This window comes from Epinephelus fuscoguttatus, linkage group LG4, assembly GCF_011397635.1.
Source record: "Epinephelus fuscoguttatus linkage group LG4, E.fuscoguttatus.final_Chr_v1".
NCBI classification, from domain to species: domain Eukaryota; kingdom Metazoa; phylum Chordata; class Actinopteri; order Perciformes; family Serranidae; genus Epinephelus; species Epinephelus fuscoguttatus.
In genome coordinates this window covers 21,090,079-21,107,563 of record NC_064755.1, presented here as the reverse complement: position 1 = coordinate 21,107,563, position 17,485 = coordinate 21,090,079, and the positions used below count along the sequence as shown (strand labels likewise).

The 17,485-nt window shown below is 41.1% G+C and overlaps 1 protein-coding gene across 9 annotated transcripts in view; it reads right to left on the bottom strand.

The window, feature by feature from the left end:
- The window catches only part of LOC125887652 (membrane-associated guanylate kinase, WW and PDZ domain-containing protein 2-like), a 108,855-nt gene that overhangs the window by 31,913 nt on the left and 59,457 nt on the right, over positions 1–17,485 (bottom strand). For all 9 annotated transcript variants that reach the window (XM_049574634.1, XM_049574632.1, XM_049574633.1 and 6 more), the window contains 3 exons: positions 14,925–15,153; positions 14,249–14,328; positions 1,948–2,005 (listed from right to left, as the gene is read on the bottom strand). In XM_049574634.1, coding sequence (XP_049430591.1) covers positions 1,948–2,005; positions 14,249–14,328; positions 14,925–15,153 — 367 coding nt within the window. The remainder of the gene's footprint in view (positions 1–1,947; positions 2,006–14,248; positions 14,329–14,924; positions 15,154–17,485) is intronic.

The following is a 17,485-nucleotide window of genomic DNA, read 5'->3' as shown; positions in this document are numbered from 1 at the left end:
ACCAATACCACAAAGTAGTTCACTGCGTTACATCATTGACACATTCAAACTGCACTGAGCAATATTTTTGATTCACTATGAGTCCAATGACTCCCCATTAGGACAAAGTGTTGCTCATGCTGCCGATCCCACTGAGAACCAACAGTCCAACTCTACAGCTCTCTGTCCAAATCTCTGCTGCTTTCAGCTCATTGTTTTGGTGTACGCTGTTGTGTTTATAAGAGTCCCTTCAGTTCTCATCTTCTAACTATGTAAGATGGTGTGGGGTAGCTGCTCTGGCTCAACAAGCCATGTGTAAGCTATCCAGCCAACATGAACTTGCAGTGACCTGAAATTAAGTCCTGGTGAAGAGTTATGAACAATTAGTAATCTATCTTAAGACCCAGATATTTTTTTTCAGGAGTTGGGAAACAAAAGATATAATGCCAGTAAATATTGGACTAGCATTCATCAGCTAATGCTTCTGCTGGATGTTTAAAACTGTTTTCACACTACAAAGCAACAGCGTGGCCGGCTCGGGCCAGTGACATGCTCTCTCAGTCCGTGTTGAAGTGTGCTCAAAGGGCTCCTTAACGTAGTTATGTTGTCATGGGCTTCTGTATGTGTGCTACTTGAAACATAGCATCTCGACTGAATTACATCTAAAATTTGTGTTTAGTCAAATAAATGATCTATGCTTTTGAACATCGGTTCTGCTATCCTGACCTGTGAGACATTAATGCGAAAGGCAATTTAGGCGAAAGTTATTTATTTATTTATTTATTTTTTAATTTTACCAGTTATTTTAAGATTTCAAGATTTTACAGTGCAACGTCATTAAAAAAGATTCATAAACACTTTTAAGATTTTTAAATTTTAATACCAATTAAGGCCTTATTTTTTATTTTAATGAATTCAATGCCTTTTAAGACTTTTTTTAAGATAATTTTTTGGGGTGTTTTTTTTTTTGGCTTTGGAGGGTGTGGTGGGGGGTCATGGTGGGAGGCCGCAGGCCGGATTTGGGCCCAGGCCACTGCAGCAAGGACAGGGCCTTTGTACATGGGGTGTCTACTCTAACCACTAAGATACCAACGCCCCCATTTAAGACTTTTTAAGGATCTGTGGGAACCCTGTGAACAACACAGCACAATGGCTAGAAACAAAAACATATGATTGATTAATGATTCACCACGTTATGGAGTGCATCAGTTATTAGTTTCATGCAACCGGCTTTTGTCTGTTGAAATTGACTTGTAGTCTGTCACTGTGTTGCTCATAGTGTGAACATAGCACAATAAGGCATATCAGGCAAGTGTGTTTGCTAACATGATAGCCATAATAAGTAGTAAAGCAAGGACAGTTGCTCTGATCTAAAGTGGAGTCTATATGCTGCCTCAATCTAAAAAAAGTAATGTAACACAGCTCCTCATGTTTTAATGTTGGTCCAGTGGGTCCAGACGTTTTCAGATCTAACTACCACATACTGCTGGCTTATTAGAAATATATCAATACATCATATCCTATGGTTTTTCCTATGTCTTGCATGTAAAATGTTATTCCCAAATTAAATAATTACTACAAGCAAATGCTGCTAAGAATACAGCGGCGAGATTCCAAACCTGTCCTCACAGTAACAGTTCTTTACGTTTCAGCTTCAATTACAGCAAAGTTGGTTAAGACAAGAACAAATCTGAATGTACTTCCAAATTAAATAAAACCTGGACACACATACAGTATGTCTGTAAAACAACACACTAAATCATTTTGACCAGGTGAGCAGGTTTTATCAGCAGCGTTCTCTGACAGATGAGCATTTTACTGTTAAAATTAAATGAGCAGTGAGACATAAAAAAGAAATGAGAGTTTACTCGTTTATAATTCATAAACGAGGTGCTGTAAACCATAGAAATGCATTTTCTGTTTTACTACAGAGCAGCTGAGTTAAGCCAAGTCAACGGGGGGACTTACTCTACATAGTAGCTGCCGTAGATGGGGTCATCTATCTTCTCCCAGCCATAGGGCAGCTCTGAGAGGAAGGAGAAAGCAGACGAGGGAAATGAAGTCAGTTTATGCTGAGAGCAGGAGAAGGAATGTAGACACTAAATTGAACCACTGAGGGGAGACAACATGAATCTCAGGGCTCACAGCTAGACGCTCCCAAAGTGCTCTTTTAATAGACAGACAACACTTCGATCTGCAGCAGTGGCTTCTTCATGGAGACACGAATCACAACACAGACATCAATACAAAGCAGGGCAGGAGGAAAAAAACATTTAAATCGTCTGACAAATCTCATCCCGCCCTCTCTTTCTTTCAGTCACTTCCTTTTGTTGTGTGCACAAATCCTTCAAGGCCCAATACCTTCACCATACTACTTTGTGTTTGTCTCTTTTTTATTTCACCCACCCACTCATTTTCGCCTTGGATGGCTTCCATGGCTGTTGAGTTAATTGTCTCTTCCCCTTCCTCCCCTGGTCCTCTGTTCCCTCCTTGCTTTATCCATCCCTTTGCTGATTTATCTCTCCTTTCTCCATCGTAAAAGATCTGGGTCAAGGCAATACTAAAATTCACATACTCTATGCCTTATTCTTCGAACTTTTCTCGCTTACACACCATATGCACATCGCTATAATGAGCTCTCTCTGTCGGTGTATGCAAAATTGAGGATGTTTTGGTTTTTAGTTTTAAGATTCAGCTTTCACAAAGGCACACAACAAGGAAACTGACCTCGCACTACAAGCTCAGCTTACATACAAAAATATACACACACCCACATTAACAGTCCATCTGCCTGAGCTGTTCCCCTCCCACTCAGACATATATTAGAAATACAGCACTTCTGATCAGCATTCATCAGCAAGCGTTCTTGAAAGGTTGATCTTCCTCCCGCATATTAATTCATCCTCATGTCTTGTGTTGAGGACTCTAATTCATGAAATTCATGTCAGTGGATGGGCATTTTCCACAGGGAAATAAAGCAAACCTGACAAAAGTAGAAGAATACTAGTGTCATCATATATGCTGGAAAAGATGACAAATACACTAACAACGGGGGACTTGGTTGACCCTGAGCTTATTACTAAAACACATATACACATGCACATAGCATACACACAAAGACACTCAAGAGCTGACACCCTTGGTGGTTGAGGAGGTGGTGTAAGTGAGGGGAATAAAGGGAAGTGAGTGGGAATAAGATGTGGGTGTAAGGCTGTGTTGGGTGTTGAATTTGTGTGGAAAGGTGTGCGAAAGTGGGGGCAGGTGGGGAGTTTTACTGAAATTTAGTTGTGCTGCTTCTGTTTCGAAGTACCAGCTTGCACAACTCAGAATCATCACAGGGCATCACCATCATCAATGGCAACACTACTAGAGCGAGGCATCAAACCTCAGTACCAACCCAAATGTGTTTGAGGTAAGGTTGAGTACCAAACTCAGTACTTTCAAGGGTGCTGAATGAATTACGCTGGCACTACCAAACAGCAATTCCTGTCAAATCCATCAGTAGCAAGAATGGAGAGAATGCTGGGTTCAGACAAAAATGTCACAAAGTCTGGAAGCCAGCAACAAAGCTCTACAGCGTTGCCAGGTTGCTCTTCAGACAGAAGGAGGAAGCAACCTAAAGTCAGGAAGCCTGCCACGGAACTCCACAGCTGCTTCCCAGCCAGCCAAAACCATTACTGCAGCGCCAATCTGCCGTGGTAGTTTTGGCATCTAGTCTATTTTCTTTTCTATTTTGTTTTAATAATAGCCTGGTATCACTGCTAGATGAGGAGACACAGATACACACGTATGTACGCACACATGCACAAACAGCAGAGGAGGGAGGAGAATTGTGTTTTAGTCTACCACGTCACCACTGCAGCTTGTTCAAAAATAAAATTTTTGTTACTACAGAGAAAGTAAAGTACTGAAAAAAGGTCCTCTTGGTATGAGCACCGAATTACAGTAACCGAAACCAGCATCAATATCGGTTCATGTGTAAAGGGTACTCAAACCTAGTTTGTAGCACTGAGTATCAAAAATTGTCAAAAACCGAGTGATAACATTTCATATTTTAGACTTCTGGCTTCTTCTTCTGAAGTGAAGTAGAAAGATATGTTGATAACAGTTTCTTAACAATCTAATAAATAACGTACCCTGAAAAGAACTATCTAACTTGGTTCTAATTATCCTCGAGACACACTTGGAAATTACAGATCCGAAAAGTAAAGCATCACCAACATCTTTACATTTCTCTAAGAATAGTTTTGAAAATAATATTGTTTTGGTATCCGTACCGAACCCAGGTATTGTATGAGCAATCGTGCAGAGAACTTTTGAGTCTTTGTCTTGTCTTTTGTCTTTTCAGATTCACTGTCACACTCTGACACACACCGACACAAAAATCCTCACCTCTATTATTTTTACAATTATTTGGTCTGTGTGACGCTGATGCTGTGGCATTATCCTCTCACACTGTAATGCAATTATGAACAGATTTGTGATCTTGATATCAATAATCCATGTGTGAATGTGTGTGTGTGTGTGTGTCTGGCTGCTGAGCATGCTGACTGTGCAGCCCAAGGTGAAAGAGGTGCACGCCACAATTATCTTTGGTCTGCTTTTCCGTTTGCTCAAACCGCCTGCACTGCACTGCCATTACCTGAAACGACCCGTCTCATCCTGGAGGCACAAAAGTCAGATGGATTCACACTTCAAACCACCTTAAATTCCCTCCCACCCTGTCCATGAGCCACCTTAAATGTCGGCCTAACTCATCCACTAGTCGCTTGCCCTCCCCCTAAAGTGAAAGGGAGACAGTTTCCATGGAAACCACCAGTGGAAGTCTTTTTTTTTTCCTCGCCTGAGCTGAGGGCTCTGTCTTGTCTCTATTTCCTGTTGCTGAAATACACAGAGAGAGAGTGTGTTTGTGTGTGTGATTTTATGCATTCATGAGTCTATATTTGCAATGTGTATGTTTGTGTTTGTGTGAGATGGGTGTGTGTGTGTGTGTGTGTGTGTGTGTGTGTGTGTATAAGATGGCTGAACCATGATTGCATGTCTGAATGAATGTCTTCTGTGACAGTAAATCAAACACCTCATCATGTGTCTGTATGTAGTATGAGCACTGAGGGGCTTGTTTGTGTGTTCAGGTGCTTGTTTATGTGTATCTGTATTGGTGTCTCTGTTGACATGAAGTCTAATTGTGATTCCTCTGCATTAGATGACTCATCTTTCCTCTCACACAAAGTCTCCCTGACCAAGAGGCAGCCAGGAACACTATGAACTCATTTGACTCACAGAAAAAAAAACCTAAACTCAAAAAACTTCTAAACTTCTGATAAAAAAAAAAAAAAAACAGACCTCATGTTTTTGTGTAGGGCTAATGATTATTTCATTTCATTATGAATCTGTCTATCAATTATTTTCTCAGTAAACTGATAAATCATGTTGTCTAAAGTGTCAGAAAATAGTAAAAAAAAAATCACATGTTTCTAAAGCCAGTTGACATAATGTTAGACCAATATTCAGAGCTCTTCATATGTTTAGCTTCAGTATCGTAGAAAACTAAGGAAACCAGAACATATTCACACAACATGCTGGAACACATTAATTTAACACATTTAATTAGCTCAAAGGGATAGTTCGGATCTTTCTAAGTGGTGTTGTATGAGGTACTTACCCACAGTTAGTGGTTTATCTATGGTAGGTGGTGGTGGACACACCCCTAGTTTGGAGAAACAGACAACAGTACAGACATGGAAGCTAAGTAATGTACTGCTGTGGACAGGAACAGCAGAAAAAAATGTATCTTAGCCACCTAAAAAAGCCCTACCTAAAAGAATCAATTACAGTTTAAGTGTACTCTATATTTAGAATATTTTCAACATTTTACCTTGCTATCAGAAAGCGATTTCCGAAGGGGGACTGAAGCCGTTATATCGCTCTCTTCAAAGCCAGACACCAATGAAACAACAGCAATTTAACATTATATTATTGTGTGACTTTGGTGTTTAAAGGGTCCGTTAGGCTTCACCAAAGTCATACAATAAAGCAAGCTATCTAACTGATAGATGCAGCTGTAGACCAGCAGCTCCTGTCCATTCCTGTTTTGTAAATGGATTTTGACGAGAGCACAGACAGCTCCCCATCAAGAGAGGCTGCTTGCATCAAGATAAAACGTAAAAATATTCTCGATATTGCTATTCTCAATATAGGTGGGACATTTTTTAGGTGGCTGGAATACGTTTTGTTGCTGTCCATATTTACAGCAGTACAGTGCTTAGCCTCCACAGTGGTACTCCTGCCTGCTTCTCCAAACTGGGGACATGTCTGTAGTACGTAATACACTGACTATGGATATTACCTCATATAAACCCACTTCGTAAGATCCAAACTATCTCCTCAACAAAGACTAACAGTCTACACTAGCTGCTCTTTGAGACTCTACTAAATGCTTGCAGCGACAATGCTAATATGCTAATGTTTAGCAGGTGTCAGGTTCACCATGTTCGCCATCTCAGTTAAGCATGTTAGTATGGTAACATTTGCTACTTAGCACTAACAGAGTATAGCTGAGGCTGATGACAATGTCATTAATTTAAAGAGTATTTAGTCATAAAGCACCATTAAGATTTTGACCTGTTGATGGTGCAAGAACAAAATACATTTTTATCAACTGAATAAATCGACTAATTGTTGCAGCTCTAATTTTAGAAACTGCAACTCTGTGTTGTGTTTTTGCAGCAAAGGGCCGCAGGCTGGAATGAAAGCCACAGCCACTGCTGCAAGGACAATGCCTTTGTACATGGCGTGTCTGCTCAAGCCACTGAGCTACTGGGCACCTCAGTTTTTGTGATTGCTTTGAGTCTAGATTTAGAGAGCATTGATTAGAAATAAAAAAGAGCCAATACAACACAAACAAAAAGAAAGAGAGACCAGGAAGATGAAAGTAATGGGGTGAGAAAAAATACAGACCGAAGAATGGCCCTCACCCAGCCCAGACGTGACGGAGTGTAATGACAGTGATGTAACTCAGAGGTAACATTTTAGCAGGAGTCCATCACTGTCTGATGGTGGATGAGTGTGCCTCAGCTATCCTCATATGCAATCCTCTCTACATCTGCATCTGTCTCTTTCTTCCTCTTTTCAAGAAGAAACACTGGCAGGGCATCCCTCTACTCATCATCACTTCTAACTCCATCATTTCTCACACTTCTTTTCTTTTCACTATCTCCGTCTCATCTCACTTCCTAATTCTCCGTATTTCTTTCTTTGTCGGTCACAGACGGGGTTTCGACATCGTGACTTTGTCCTCGGTGAGAATTCCCACCTCTAAATGAGCATGAGCGGCATATTTTCGTCAACAGCACAGAGATTACTTTGAAACCGGCGTTGGGATTGAGTGCGTATCAAAGGCAGAATTGAAACCAACAGTTGCTGTGTTTTGAAGCTTGTCCCGCTCTGTTCTTGCCTCTTCTGAGCGGGAGAGGAGATACGGGCTTGTGTTACGTAACAAAAGACTTGCCTGACAAAAAGACTGCGAGCGAACCAGATCTGTGGTGACAAGCCTTTGAACTCTGGGAGTCAGCCTCAGCATATAGATACAACACAATGCACACAAAAGTTGCACATTTGCGCAAACACATCAACACAAACAAGCTTCTCCTTAAATTCACCCAAAACGCAGCGTGGGAGCGGGGGAAAAGGGAATAGTCAATGAGGATATGAAATGCTAAAGGAAAGTGGAGCAAAAAGACCAGACATGCATGAGATGGAAGCCACGGAAAGGGAATAACAAGAGGGAAGATGCAGAAACAGCATCGATGAGAGTATGTCTGAATGTTTGTCTGCTTCCTGCCTGAGGCTGTGAGACTCTGGGAAATCCTTCAAGCAGATGGGCAGTTAAAAACAGCACCACCTCTTCCTGCTGTTCCCTCCCCACATTTATTGTTTATTCACTCTCTGTGCAGAATCTGACATCCTTGCTTCCATGCATATTTCATCATTCAAAGACTGCATGTCCATTAATGTGGGGAAAAAAATGGAAAACTGCCTTTAAATAGTCACCTTCTGCACAGCAAGCACACAGAAAGCTTAAACACCAGAAAACAGGCAGAAGAGCACATCAGAAAAGAGCTACAGGACACCAGAGTGATCATTAAAAGAAAATAAAAACAGGGTGAGTAATGTAGAGTAGCACGCTGGATTAAACTACTGTATATCCTTCTGTCATCCGTGTGGCTGCTGAGCTGTTGATACTGAAAAAAAGAAGAAGAAAAAAAAAAATCCTGGCAACTAAACCTGTTTCTGGAAGGCATCAATTTAAAGGTGCTGCGAGAGGATGTGATGTGTCATCCAGGACCCGTACAAATGTTTTGCTAACAGCCTTTGATTCAAAATCCTCTAGCTGTGGTGATCGCTTCAGCATTAACTTCCTTTAACCACTGCATCCCCAAAGATATGAGACAGAGAAAAAAGCCCAATTCAACTTCAAACAGTGGATAAAGTGCAGATAAATGAATAAAAACAAAGCGTGAAAGAAAGAAAAAGACAGAAGCAGGGCACAGATCTGCATTGCAAGGCAAAAAAACAAGAAAAAAACATCATGTCCAATCCCACAATAAAAGTGTTGTAATTGACGTAGCTCACTTTCTTCAGGCAGGAATACCGGGGTCTGATCTAGGGTTTCAAAATGCTAACTGGCTAAGTAAGGCAAATTGCTGTTTATAGAGAGCCAAAGCACAACTTCTGGGCAAAAAACCTAATTCACAATCACATTAACATTTGTAATAGTGCAAATACAGTGGAAATCGCTTAAAGAGATCACGTTACAGTGATCAGTAACTTACATGGATCAAAAAGATTTGGATATAATCGTTCCTAAACAGTACCAATGCTGTTTAAATAATTTGCTTCTAATCTAGTAGTCTGCTTACAGTGTTCATTTTGGGTCTTTTCATGATATGGCAACATACACTACAGTAATTCTATTTGTTTTAAAAACTGAATTCCCATTTTACTTTGTCTCATGGTAACCTGTCTGCTTTTAGCTGGCAACCTGAGGCTGGTTCTCTGTGCACACTGACATCATGATGGGAAAAATAAAGTCATTTTCTTCCAATGAAAAATTTCCTCAGAGCTCCTGACAAACTGCCAAAAATGAGTCAACCATGTGCATCAGCGGAAGTGTTTCTCAGACTACCTTGTTTAGTCTACTTAAACAACAAAAAAACAGTCCTGGCTGATAGTGATGGAGACAGAAAATATGTGCAACAGGGAAAGCATCTGTGGTTGAAGCCGCCCTCGTCAAGTGGGTTAATATTGCCGTTAATGACGCAGCTGTTCTGTATTTTGAAACAGGCAGTAAAATTCAGTTAACAGTGAAACTGTCCATTTCAGTTCTTCAGATTCATAAATGAATATACACATGTCAATAAGATGGTAATCTGCATGACAAAACAAGAAAAATTCAGTTATAAAAATCATCCGCTTATAGTGATCAATTTGACCCTGACAGACATGATCACTTTACAGTATCCTCTGTACAATCAAACACTGGAACATAACTCTCAACTTTATGTCACATGGCTCACTCCTTAGGTCTAAACAGAGATGGTGACTAAATAACAATGTTTTATTTTTATTTATCTAATATTTTATTAATATTTTAAATTAACAAAATTCATCAGAAACAGACCCATGTGGTATAAATGTCTGTTACAGGTTGTCATTTGTTATTTTCTATGGATATGACTGCGGTGATGTCATGATTTCTGCTCTCTCTAGATCTGATACCTGACAACACTCAAGTATTGGTCTAAAACCTATAAACGCAGAAACACAGAGGTGATCACAGACAGAAGCAGCAGCAAGTTGTTGCATTAAAACACAAAATAAGTGATCACAGAGCATCGCAGCTGACAGAATCTTGGCGTCTCAATATTGCTGGCGTCGGTGAAAACCGATCTTTGCTCTGCCAAGGCAAAGCTGAAGTATGTCAGCCATGTTTGTGAAAAGGGTTTGTGAACTGACAACAGTAGTGGGTGTGTGCGGGTGTGTATGTGTGTAGAGAGTGAGAACCAGTTTGTGCAGAGCTGAGCGGTGTTATTAGAATTCCTGTCACATTTCGGCCCTTTACTGGGCAGAGGAAGAGAGGGAGAGACGGAGAATGAAGGAGGGAGAGAAAAAGAGAGGGAGGAGGAAAATTGAGGAGAGGGAGACTGAAAGGGAGAGAGAGAGAGGCGGATGTGAAGTGAAGGAGTGTAGGGGGAGAGAGGAGGAGGGAGAAAACTGAAGGGATGGAGGACAGAGGAGAGGTAGAGAAGGTATTGATTCAGATCTCGCTCTGTTGAATCACATCACAACCTAATTCGCTGAACGAAGCTGTGACAGCAGCAGAGATGTAAGATCACCTCATTGTTATAAATCTGATCACACTGGCCCGCCGCATAAACCCTATTTTATTTACATGCCTGGCCTCAGCACTGGACTTTCATTGTATTAAACCACTGTTCTCAATTTTTGGTCAATGACATTGATTGTTCTCACCTTTGCTTCCCCTGATTCCTACTGCATTAAAACAAACAAGGCTGGTGACACTCTATATAATCTTTTCTTGTCAACAAATCCCGAACAGACAAACGACCAATGAATTCATCCTATATGCAAGCACTGCGTGCATACAGTTTTCTCCGCCTGACATAGCTTCCTCCCCTGTGCCATAGGCCGACCTTGTTGTCTAACTATTTAAAACCCATGAATGAGTCACTCAGTCCCACATACATCATTCTGCTGATGTAAATGCTCACTAGAGCGAGTGGGACCCTGTTTGAGGGCCACAGGATAAATCTACGGGGGCCATGACATGATGAACAGCTTACAGAAGAAAAAACTATTTCTCCCACACAAAATGGCACAATTTTTCAGAATGCTGTTTCTCTAATCTTTGTTTTTTAGATTTACCTCTTCAGGCCATTACAGTTATTCAAGTTAAAAAATCTGAGATGACTCTTCAACACTTCACTGCTAATAAACAGGCAAGCTGAGAAACAAACAGAACACCGGCACTCACAGATAATTAACTTATTTAATGTGGGCAAAATAAATGAAACAGACGCATTTCAACTACAAAGCCATCATCAGCGATGTCCAACCATGTAGAACACGTCTGTTTCTGATCAATTTATTCAAATTAAATAGGTTTATGTGTTCTGTTTGTTTTTGGATCTTTTTTTTTGGAGTTGCAAAAACTTCCAGGTTGTGAACCAATACACTACAGTGTTAAAAATGTAATAATTCACAACTGAAATTATTCCCCAACAAATGCACTGTTTGCTCCAATTTGAGCAATGGTTGCTAAAAACTACAGTGTCCAGCTGTTTTAGGATGTTAAAGCTGAGGTAGGCAGTTTTATTTTGGCTTCATTGGGCAAAAACCGCAATAAACTTTGACCATATTGTAATTCAAGTGGACTGAGAGAACACCAGACTTCTGCATCTCTTCTTGGCTCTGTTGTCAGGCTTTAGAAAATCTAACCCAGGGGTTGGCAACCTTAGGCATGTGTGCCACCATTGGGGTGCCACCATTATCTTAACTAATGGCACACTAGCAATAAGTATGCAAATGAGTTTTTTGAAATATCTAAGTGCAGGTTTCCAACACTTATTTATTTGTGATGGCCTGTCACGATAACAACATCTGCCACCATATACTGATTTTCAATTATCGCAGTTGGACTGTTCGTTAGGAGCGCTGTTAGAATATAGAAAGTCTACCATTTGGTCATTCATTGTATGTGTGCTCTGGACTAAGATGGAGCAGCAGGATGCCAGGGGCAGTGAAATTGAAAGTTAGCTGTTCATTGTGTTGGGTCTAAAAGTTTGTTTTCACCACACACAGCTGCTCCTCTCATCCATCGGCCTGATCTGTTCAGCTCTGATTGCACTGGCTGATCAATTATCCACCCTCGGACTCAAACTCCACAAACTGCTGGCAAGGGGGGAAAAAAACTCATGAAGGGTTCTGTGCTGCGAATTTAGAGAATAGAATCAGAATGATACAAGAGGACAAACACACACACACACACACACACACACACACACACACACACACACACAGAGAAAGTTTGCAACTTTAGCACTGCACTTGATGAGAGTGTGGATGTGAATGACATACCACATTTGGCGGTCATAGCAAGATACTGTGACTTAACTGCCAGAGAGGAGCTCTGGTGCTTATTGAAACAAAGCCTCAAACAATAAGAGGTAACAAAGCACAAGTTTTTATGGAGCATGTTGAGGAGCAAGGGATTAACATTATATTTCTATTACACTCACTAACAAGAAAATTTAAAAACGGCACCTAATATCAAAAAGGTTGCCAACCCCTGATGTAACCCCTGATGAGAGACTTTAGCTAATCACAGGTCTTTTTAAAGCAAGGCCACACCTATTGGCTTTTCTACAAATACAGATGCGTGTTCATATCTCTTTAGTTAAAGTCTGATTTAATGGAATCCTGCAGAGAAAGATGCTATACAAGCATTAGCAACAACTGCCTACACTGCAAAGCAACCCAAAAAAGGACAACAGACTTAACAAAAAGAAGAGAGTCTGACAAACAAAATAAAACACTTGTCAATATCAGTAAAGCTCTTCAGAGATGATAATAGTTTAGCCTTCTGCTAACCACTGCTAAGGGTTTACGGCTGCAGTTGACTTGAGTTTATGTAGCTAATGGTAGCTTGAGCCTCACTCCTGGCTGCTCATCAGACCACTGCACTAGGAGGAGAGCTGGCAGCAGCTCCAGAGACAGACCCCCAATCAGTGGCCACAGAAACTCGAATCCAGCCAGCACAATCCCCTGCTCCAAGCGACTGGACAGCTCAAGCTCACTGCCGGATCAGCAAACTTTCTGCTACTGCTGCTACAAATGTTAGACCTGGCACTGCCGCTGGTCACCAGTCTACTGTGACATCCGACACTGGGGGGATTTGCACTGGCCAAATTCCAGCCGCTACAGTCGCACATTGAAGGTCCGTCTCCTGAGCTAATGCCTGCTCTCCTCGAGATGAAGCAGTCCACAGTGGCCAGGACAAGGTGCAGGGACCGTGGGGTGGCTAGCTCATTCTTGTCTCGTTTTTGGTCTGATAAAGAGAGAGAGAGAAACGGAGAGAGAGCAGGGCAAGGAGGGCCTGAGCGAATTTGCTGTGTGCAGCTCTACAGTGAAATAAGATTACGTAAATCAATAGTGGTAAACACTGGGTTACTGTATGAAGCGTGTGCATATTCCTGTGGTCATCTGGTGGCAGGGGCATAGGACAAAGGGGAAACTGCAGGAGGAGGGTGTCATTTAAAATTCTATTGTTTTTTTACCTCTTCTAGATTTCTGCCTGTCCCAGATTTAATTAGCCATTAGGAAAAACAACTCTATAATTGAAACTCATTTTAAAGATTTACATCATTAGCAGGACAAATGTGCTTCCAGCTTAATTTAACAGACAGGAAAGGATAGCCATAAAGTATTAAGACATGGACTAACACACTGTTTTTAGTTATTCATGAGATTTATTGACAACTAGACAAATATCTAATGCCAACATTATCTTGTTCTGGAGTGATGAGGTCTGGAGCACACGGTTATAATTAGAGCTTTTTAATAAGGTGTAACAACTAACGCCATGATTTGAAGCATTTCCTTATCAGAGTGCCAGTGTAGGTGTTAAATTGTCTGCGTCCAGCTAATAGCTGTCTTTCACAGGATGGACAGGTTTTGGGTGTTGCTTGTGTCTAGCCAAAGGTTTTTGTTGTTGTGATTTTTGTCAGTAATGTCTTACTGTAAGTTTAATAAATTACTTCTGTAGATAATTGGTTATGAGGCATAACAATGAATCCTCTCTGCATATCTTGCAAGGTGCTTCTATGCTAATAATCACCTCTCTACAACAAACCTAAAGAAGTAAATTTATTTGTCAAGCTTATTCTTTCTGGATTTAAAAAGTCTCCTTTGTATGTGTGAGTACCCCTCCCGAAAACTATGGAGAACGGTGAGACCAGCTGCAGACTAACAAACACCTCAAACAACAGAGTATTTTTGTGCTCTTTTTCTTGAGGAGGGAAAACACACTGGAACAGTGAGTCAGGAACAGACAATACGGGTACACAAACAGCAGGAAATGCAGAGACGACATGCTCCCACAAACGGTGAAAGATGAGCTTGACTCAAGTGAACACAAACTAAAGCTTACAAAACAATAGAGCAAACAGGTATGCAGGTCGTTCACACTCACCGTCTTCCCTGCATTCTTCAGGTGGCTTTGCTTTCTTCGCGAGCCGGGGATCCAGCCATGATGTAGTTTTGGTGTTGTGACTGGCGATAAGAGGAGAGGGGGCAAACAGAGGTCAGAGCGAGACTGACAGAAAGGATAAGAGAAAGAGATGAGTGCGAAGTAACACTAATGACCTGTACGAGAAGAGTGTGTGTGTATGTGTGTGTGCAGGGGCAAAGAGAAAAAAAGGGGATTTCTAAGGTAAAGTAAATGGCCATTAATCCACTAATTAGCCCTCAGCCACTAATTAGTAAGGGTGAGAGCAGAGGGCACAAGTTTATATGGCTGTGCATGTATGTGTGTGTGTGTGAATGTGTGTGTGTGTGTGTGTGTGTGTGTGTGTGTGTGTGTGTTTATCCAGTATGTCTGATTAGTAGCTTTAAGTTACATCAATTATTCAACACAGAGGGCAGTGCTATAAAGTTTACACACTCAGCCATACATAAACTAAGTAGGTGCACTTTATGAGGTGCATTACATTGGATTTGTTTTAAAGCATTTTTATTATTTACAAGGGTAATGTTTTTCATTATAACTATAAACACTTGACTTAACCCCCTGTAACACTAAAAGTAAAATTCTTTCTTTGTATTTTAAACATGTCAAAATGTATTTAAATAGGATACGTTTCTCTTACTCTATGAAGTAGACCTCTCCCTTCTCAGTGTAGGCCATCTCCCAGTTGTCAGGCAGAGGACCCAGCTCTTCCTCGTCTATGTCTGGAACTTTGGCAGGGGATTTAGAGGGGGATTTTGGGGCCTCCTCTCCCTCGGTGGGGGGCTCGGCAGAGGCTGGGGCCTGGCTGGACGTTTCAACAGCAACTTCCCCAGAGGCATCTGTGCTCTTGTCCTCATGTTCACTGGACTCTGTGGAGCACAACACACACACACACACACACACACACACACACACACACACACACACACACACACACAGAGTTATTCTCACATACACTCTGTGCACACATGCAGACCTGGATGCACACTACACACGTCATGCATGATGAGTCAGAGCCAGGCCACTGCAGAGCTATGAACCCCCAGGAGAGACAGAGGGAGAGAGTGAGAGAGATGTGGTCTGAGGACAATGAACATGAGGAGAAAACAACATGGGAATGTCAGAAATGGAGGAACAGGGAAAGACAGAGACTTTAGGGGTCAGAGACTGAGTCAGAAACACAAGGAAAAGAATTTTAGAGTGACAAGAAAAGCTGGTGGCATCTAAGTCAGCGCATGAGGAGCACACGATAGAGAAGTAACAAACTATATAGTCCTATAATATTCCAGTAGACCAAATCACTGTGATGTTGCCCTACCTACAGCTATCACTTCCTTGCTTTGCTAGCATCTTTAATAAATGAAATCTACTGTAATGCAAGCTAAGCAATGTACTCCCATAGACAGGGGCCGCAGTAGAATGTATTCTAGCCTTGAGATGCACCAATCCAGCTTTTTCAGTTTCCATACCGATCGCGATGCTGTTGCTTTGAGTATCAGCCAATACGCGATACCGATCCAATACCATGGTTGACCTAAAAAGCTATATACCTTTACATGTAGAACAGAAAAGACTAAAGACATCAGGCATTGATGACTAAACAGTTCTTTCCTAAGATAAAATGAAACAGATCAGGTATAGGTTGCATTTTGATGATATTGGGACCGATATTCGATCCAGATATCAGATCGGTGCATCCCTATTCTAGCCAACTAAAAAGACCCAACCACCAAAATCGCTATATTTTCATTGCTTCACCTTACACACCAATCCAGACAGCTGCAGACCAGCAACGCACGTGTACTGCGACGTAAAATCACTGTTTTTGGCAAAGGAGACTGGTGATTTTGAGATACTGGCCTCAGTTCCCCATCAGAGAAGGTTGCCTGATGGCAAGGTGAATGGTAAAAATATTCTCAACATAGTATACATTAAACCGATATTGATATTTTTTAGGTGGCTAAAAACGAACCAATTGAGGTAGTGTTTGCTTAGCTGTTTCATTTTATGTACATGACATGGGGCGGTATCTACCCAGAAGTTGTTGTAAACAAAGACTGTGATTAAGTCTATTGGAACTTTTAATGTAAGAGCAACAGGAAACTCTCTTGAGGCGTTCTTGAGATATCATGCTCATAAGGATGGGATGGACGTCTATCTGTCAGTCTGTATGTATGGACAACCCAAAAACATAATATTTTTCACCATGAGTAGGATGGGAAATAATCTCAAATGGAATCTAATTGACATCTTGCAAAAAGTGACCCTCCAACATCCCCAGCCTTTGCATTGTCTTTAGATGTGAGGTGTCAGACTTTAGTCTCTTAAAAGTCTTCTAGTGTATGGGAGGCATAAGTCACACTTAACTTTTCACCACAACGGGTTCTATAGCTATTTTTTGTTGTTGTTTTTGTTACAGGTGTAGTAAGGAACTCATTTTGTCACTGTTTAAAATCAGGCAGGCAGATAAGTCTTTCATGTGTCAAGTCTTTCATTAAATTACAGAGATTTATAGTTTTGTTGTGAAGGCTAAACCAGCATGTCAAAAAAGGGATTACTGTATTTTTTTCTGTTACAGTCTAAGTAAGTATAAATAGAGAACACATGACAGTAAGTAGTAGTGGAAAATATATGACATGCTACAACAACACAGACTACAAAGAGAGTTGGGGGAGGGAGAAGGAAGAGGAGAGGGCAGAAGGGACAGGACCACAGAGACGAAGGAAAAGCAAGCGAGGTCAGAAGGAAGGAGATGGTAGAGGAGAGGAAGAGAGAAGGGAGAGTTGGGGTATTAATAGAAACAAGGACAAAGGCCAGTGGCGGGAGAGAAAAGACAGCAGGAGAGACGGAGAAATGAGAGGACAGAGGGACGAGAGCTGAAGCCAAAATGAGACTCTGGACAGTAATAATAGTGGAGACATTAAGGTGCCCTTGTGCATTCTGTTATATAAGGTTATTGAGAACCTGTACAGTTCACACTCATGCCAACAGAGTCTGTTAATGTCTATAATGACTGGTCAGGGTACAGTTTGTTGTCAGATTTGTGGCCATTTGCATAGGCTGGACTGTGTAAACCGCAGAGAGAAGAGACTCTTGATATACCCATAAAGGACAATAAAAAAGAAAGGTAACAATTGCTATGACAACTGACTTGTTTCTATGGTTTTACTTTATCATAGCAGTGAGACAGCAATAAATAAC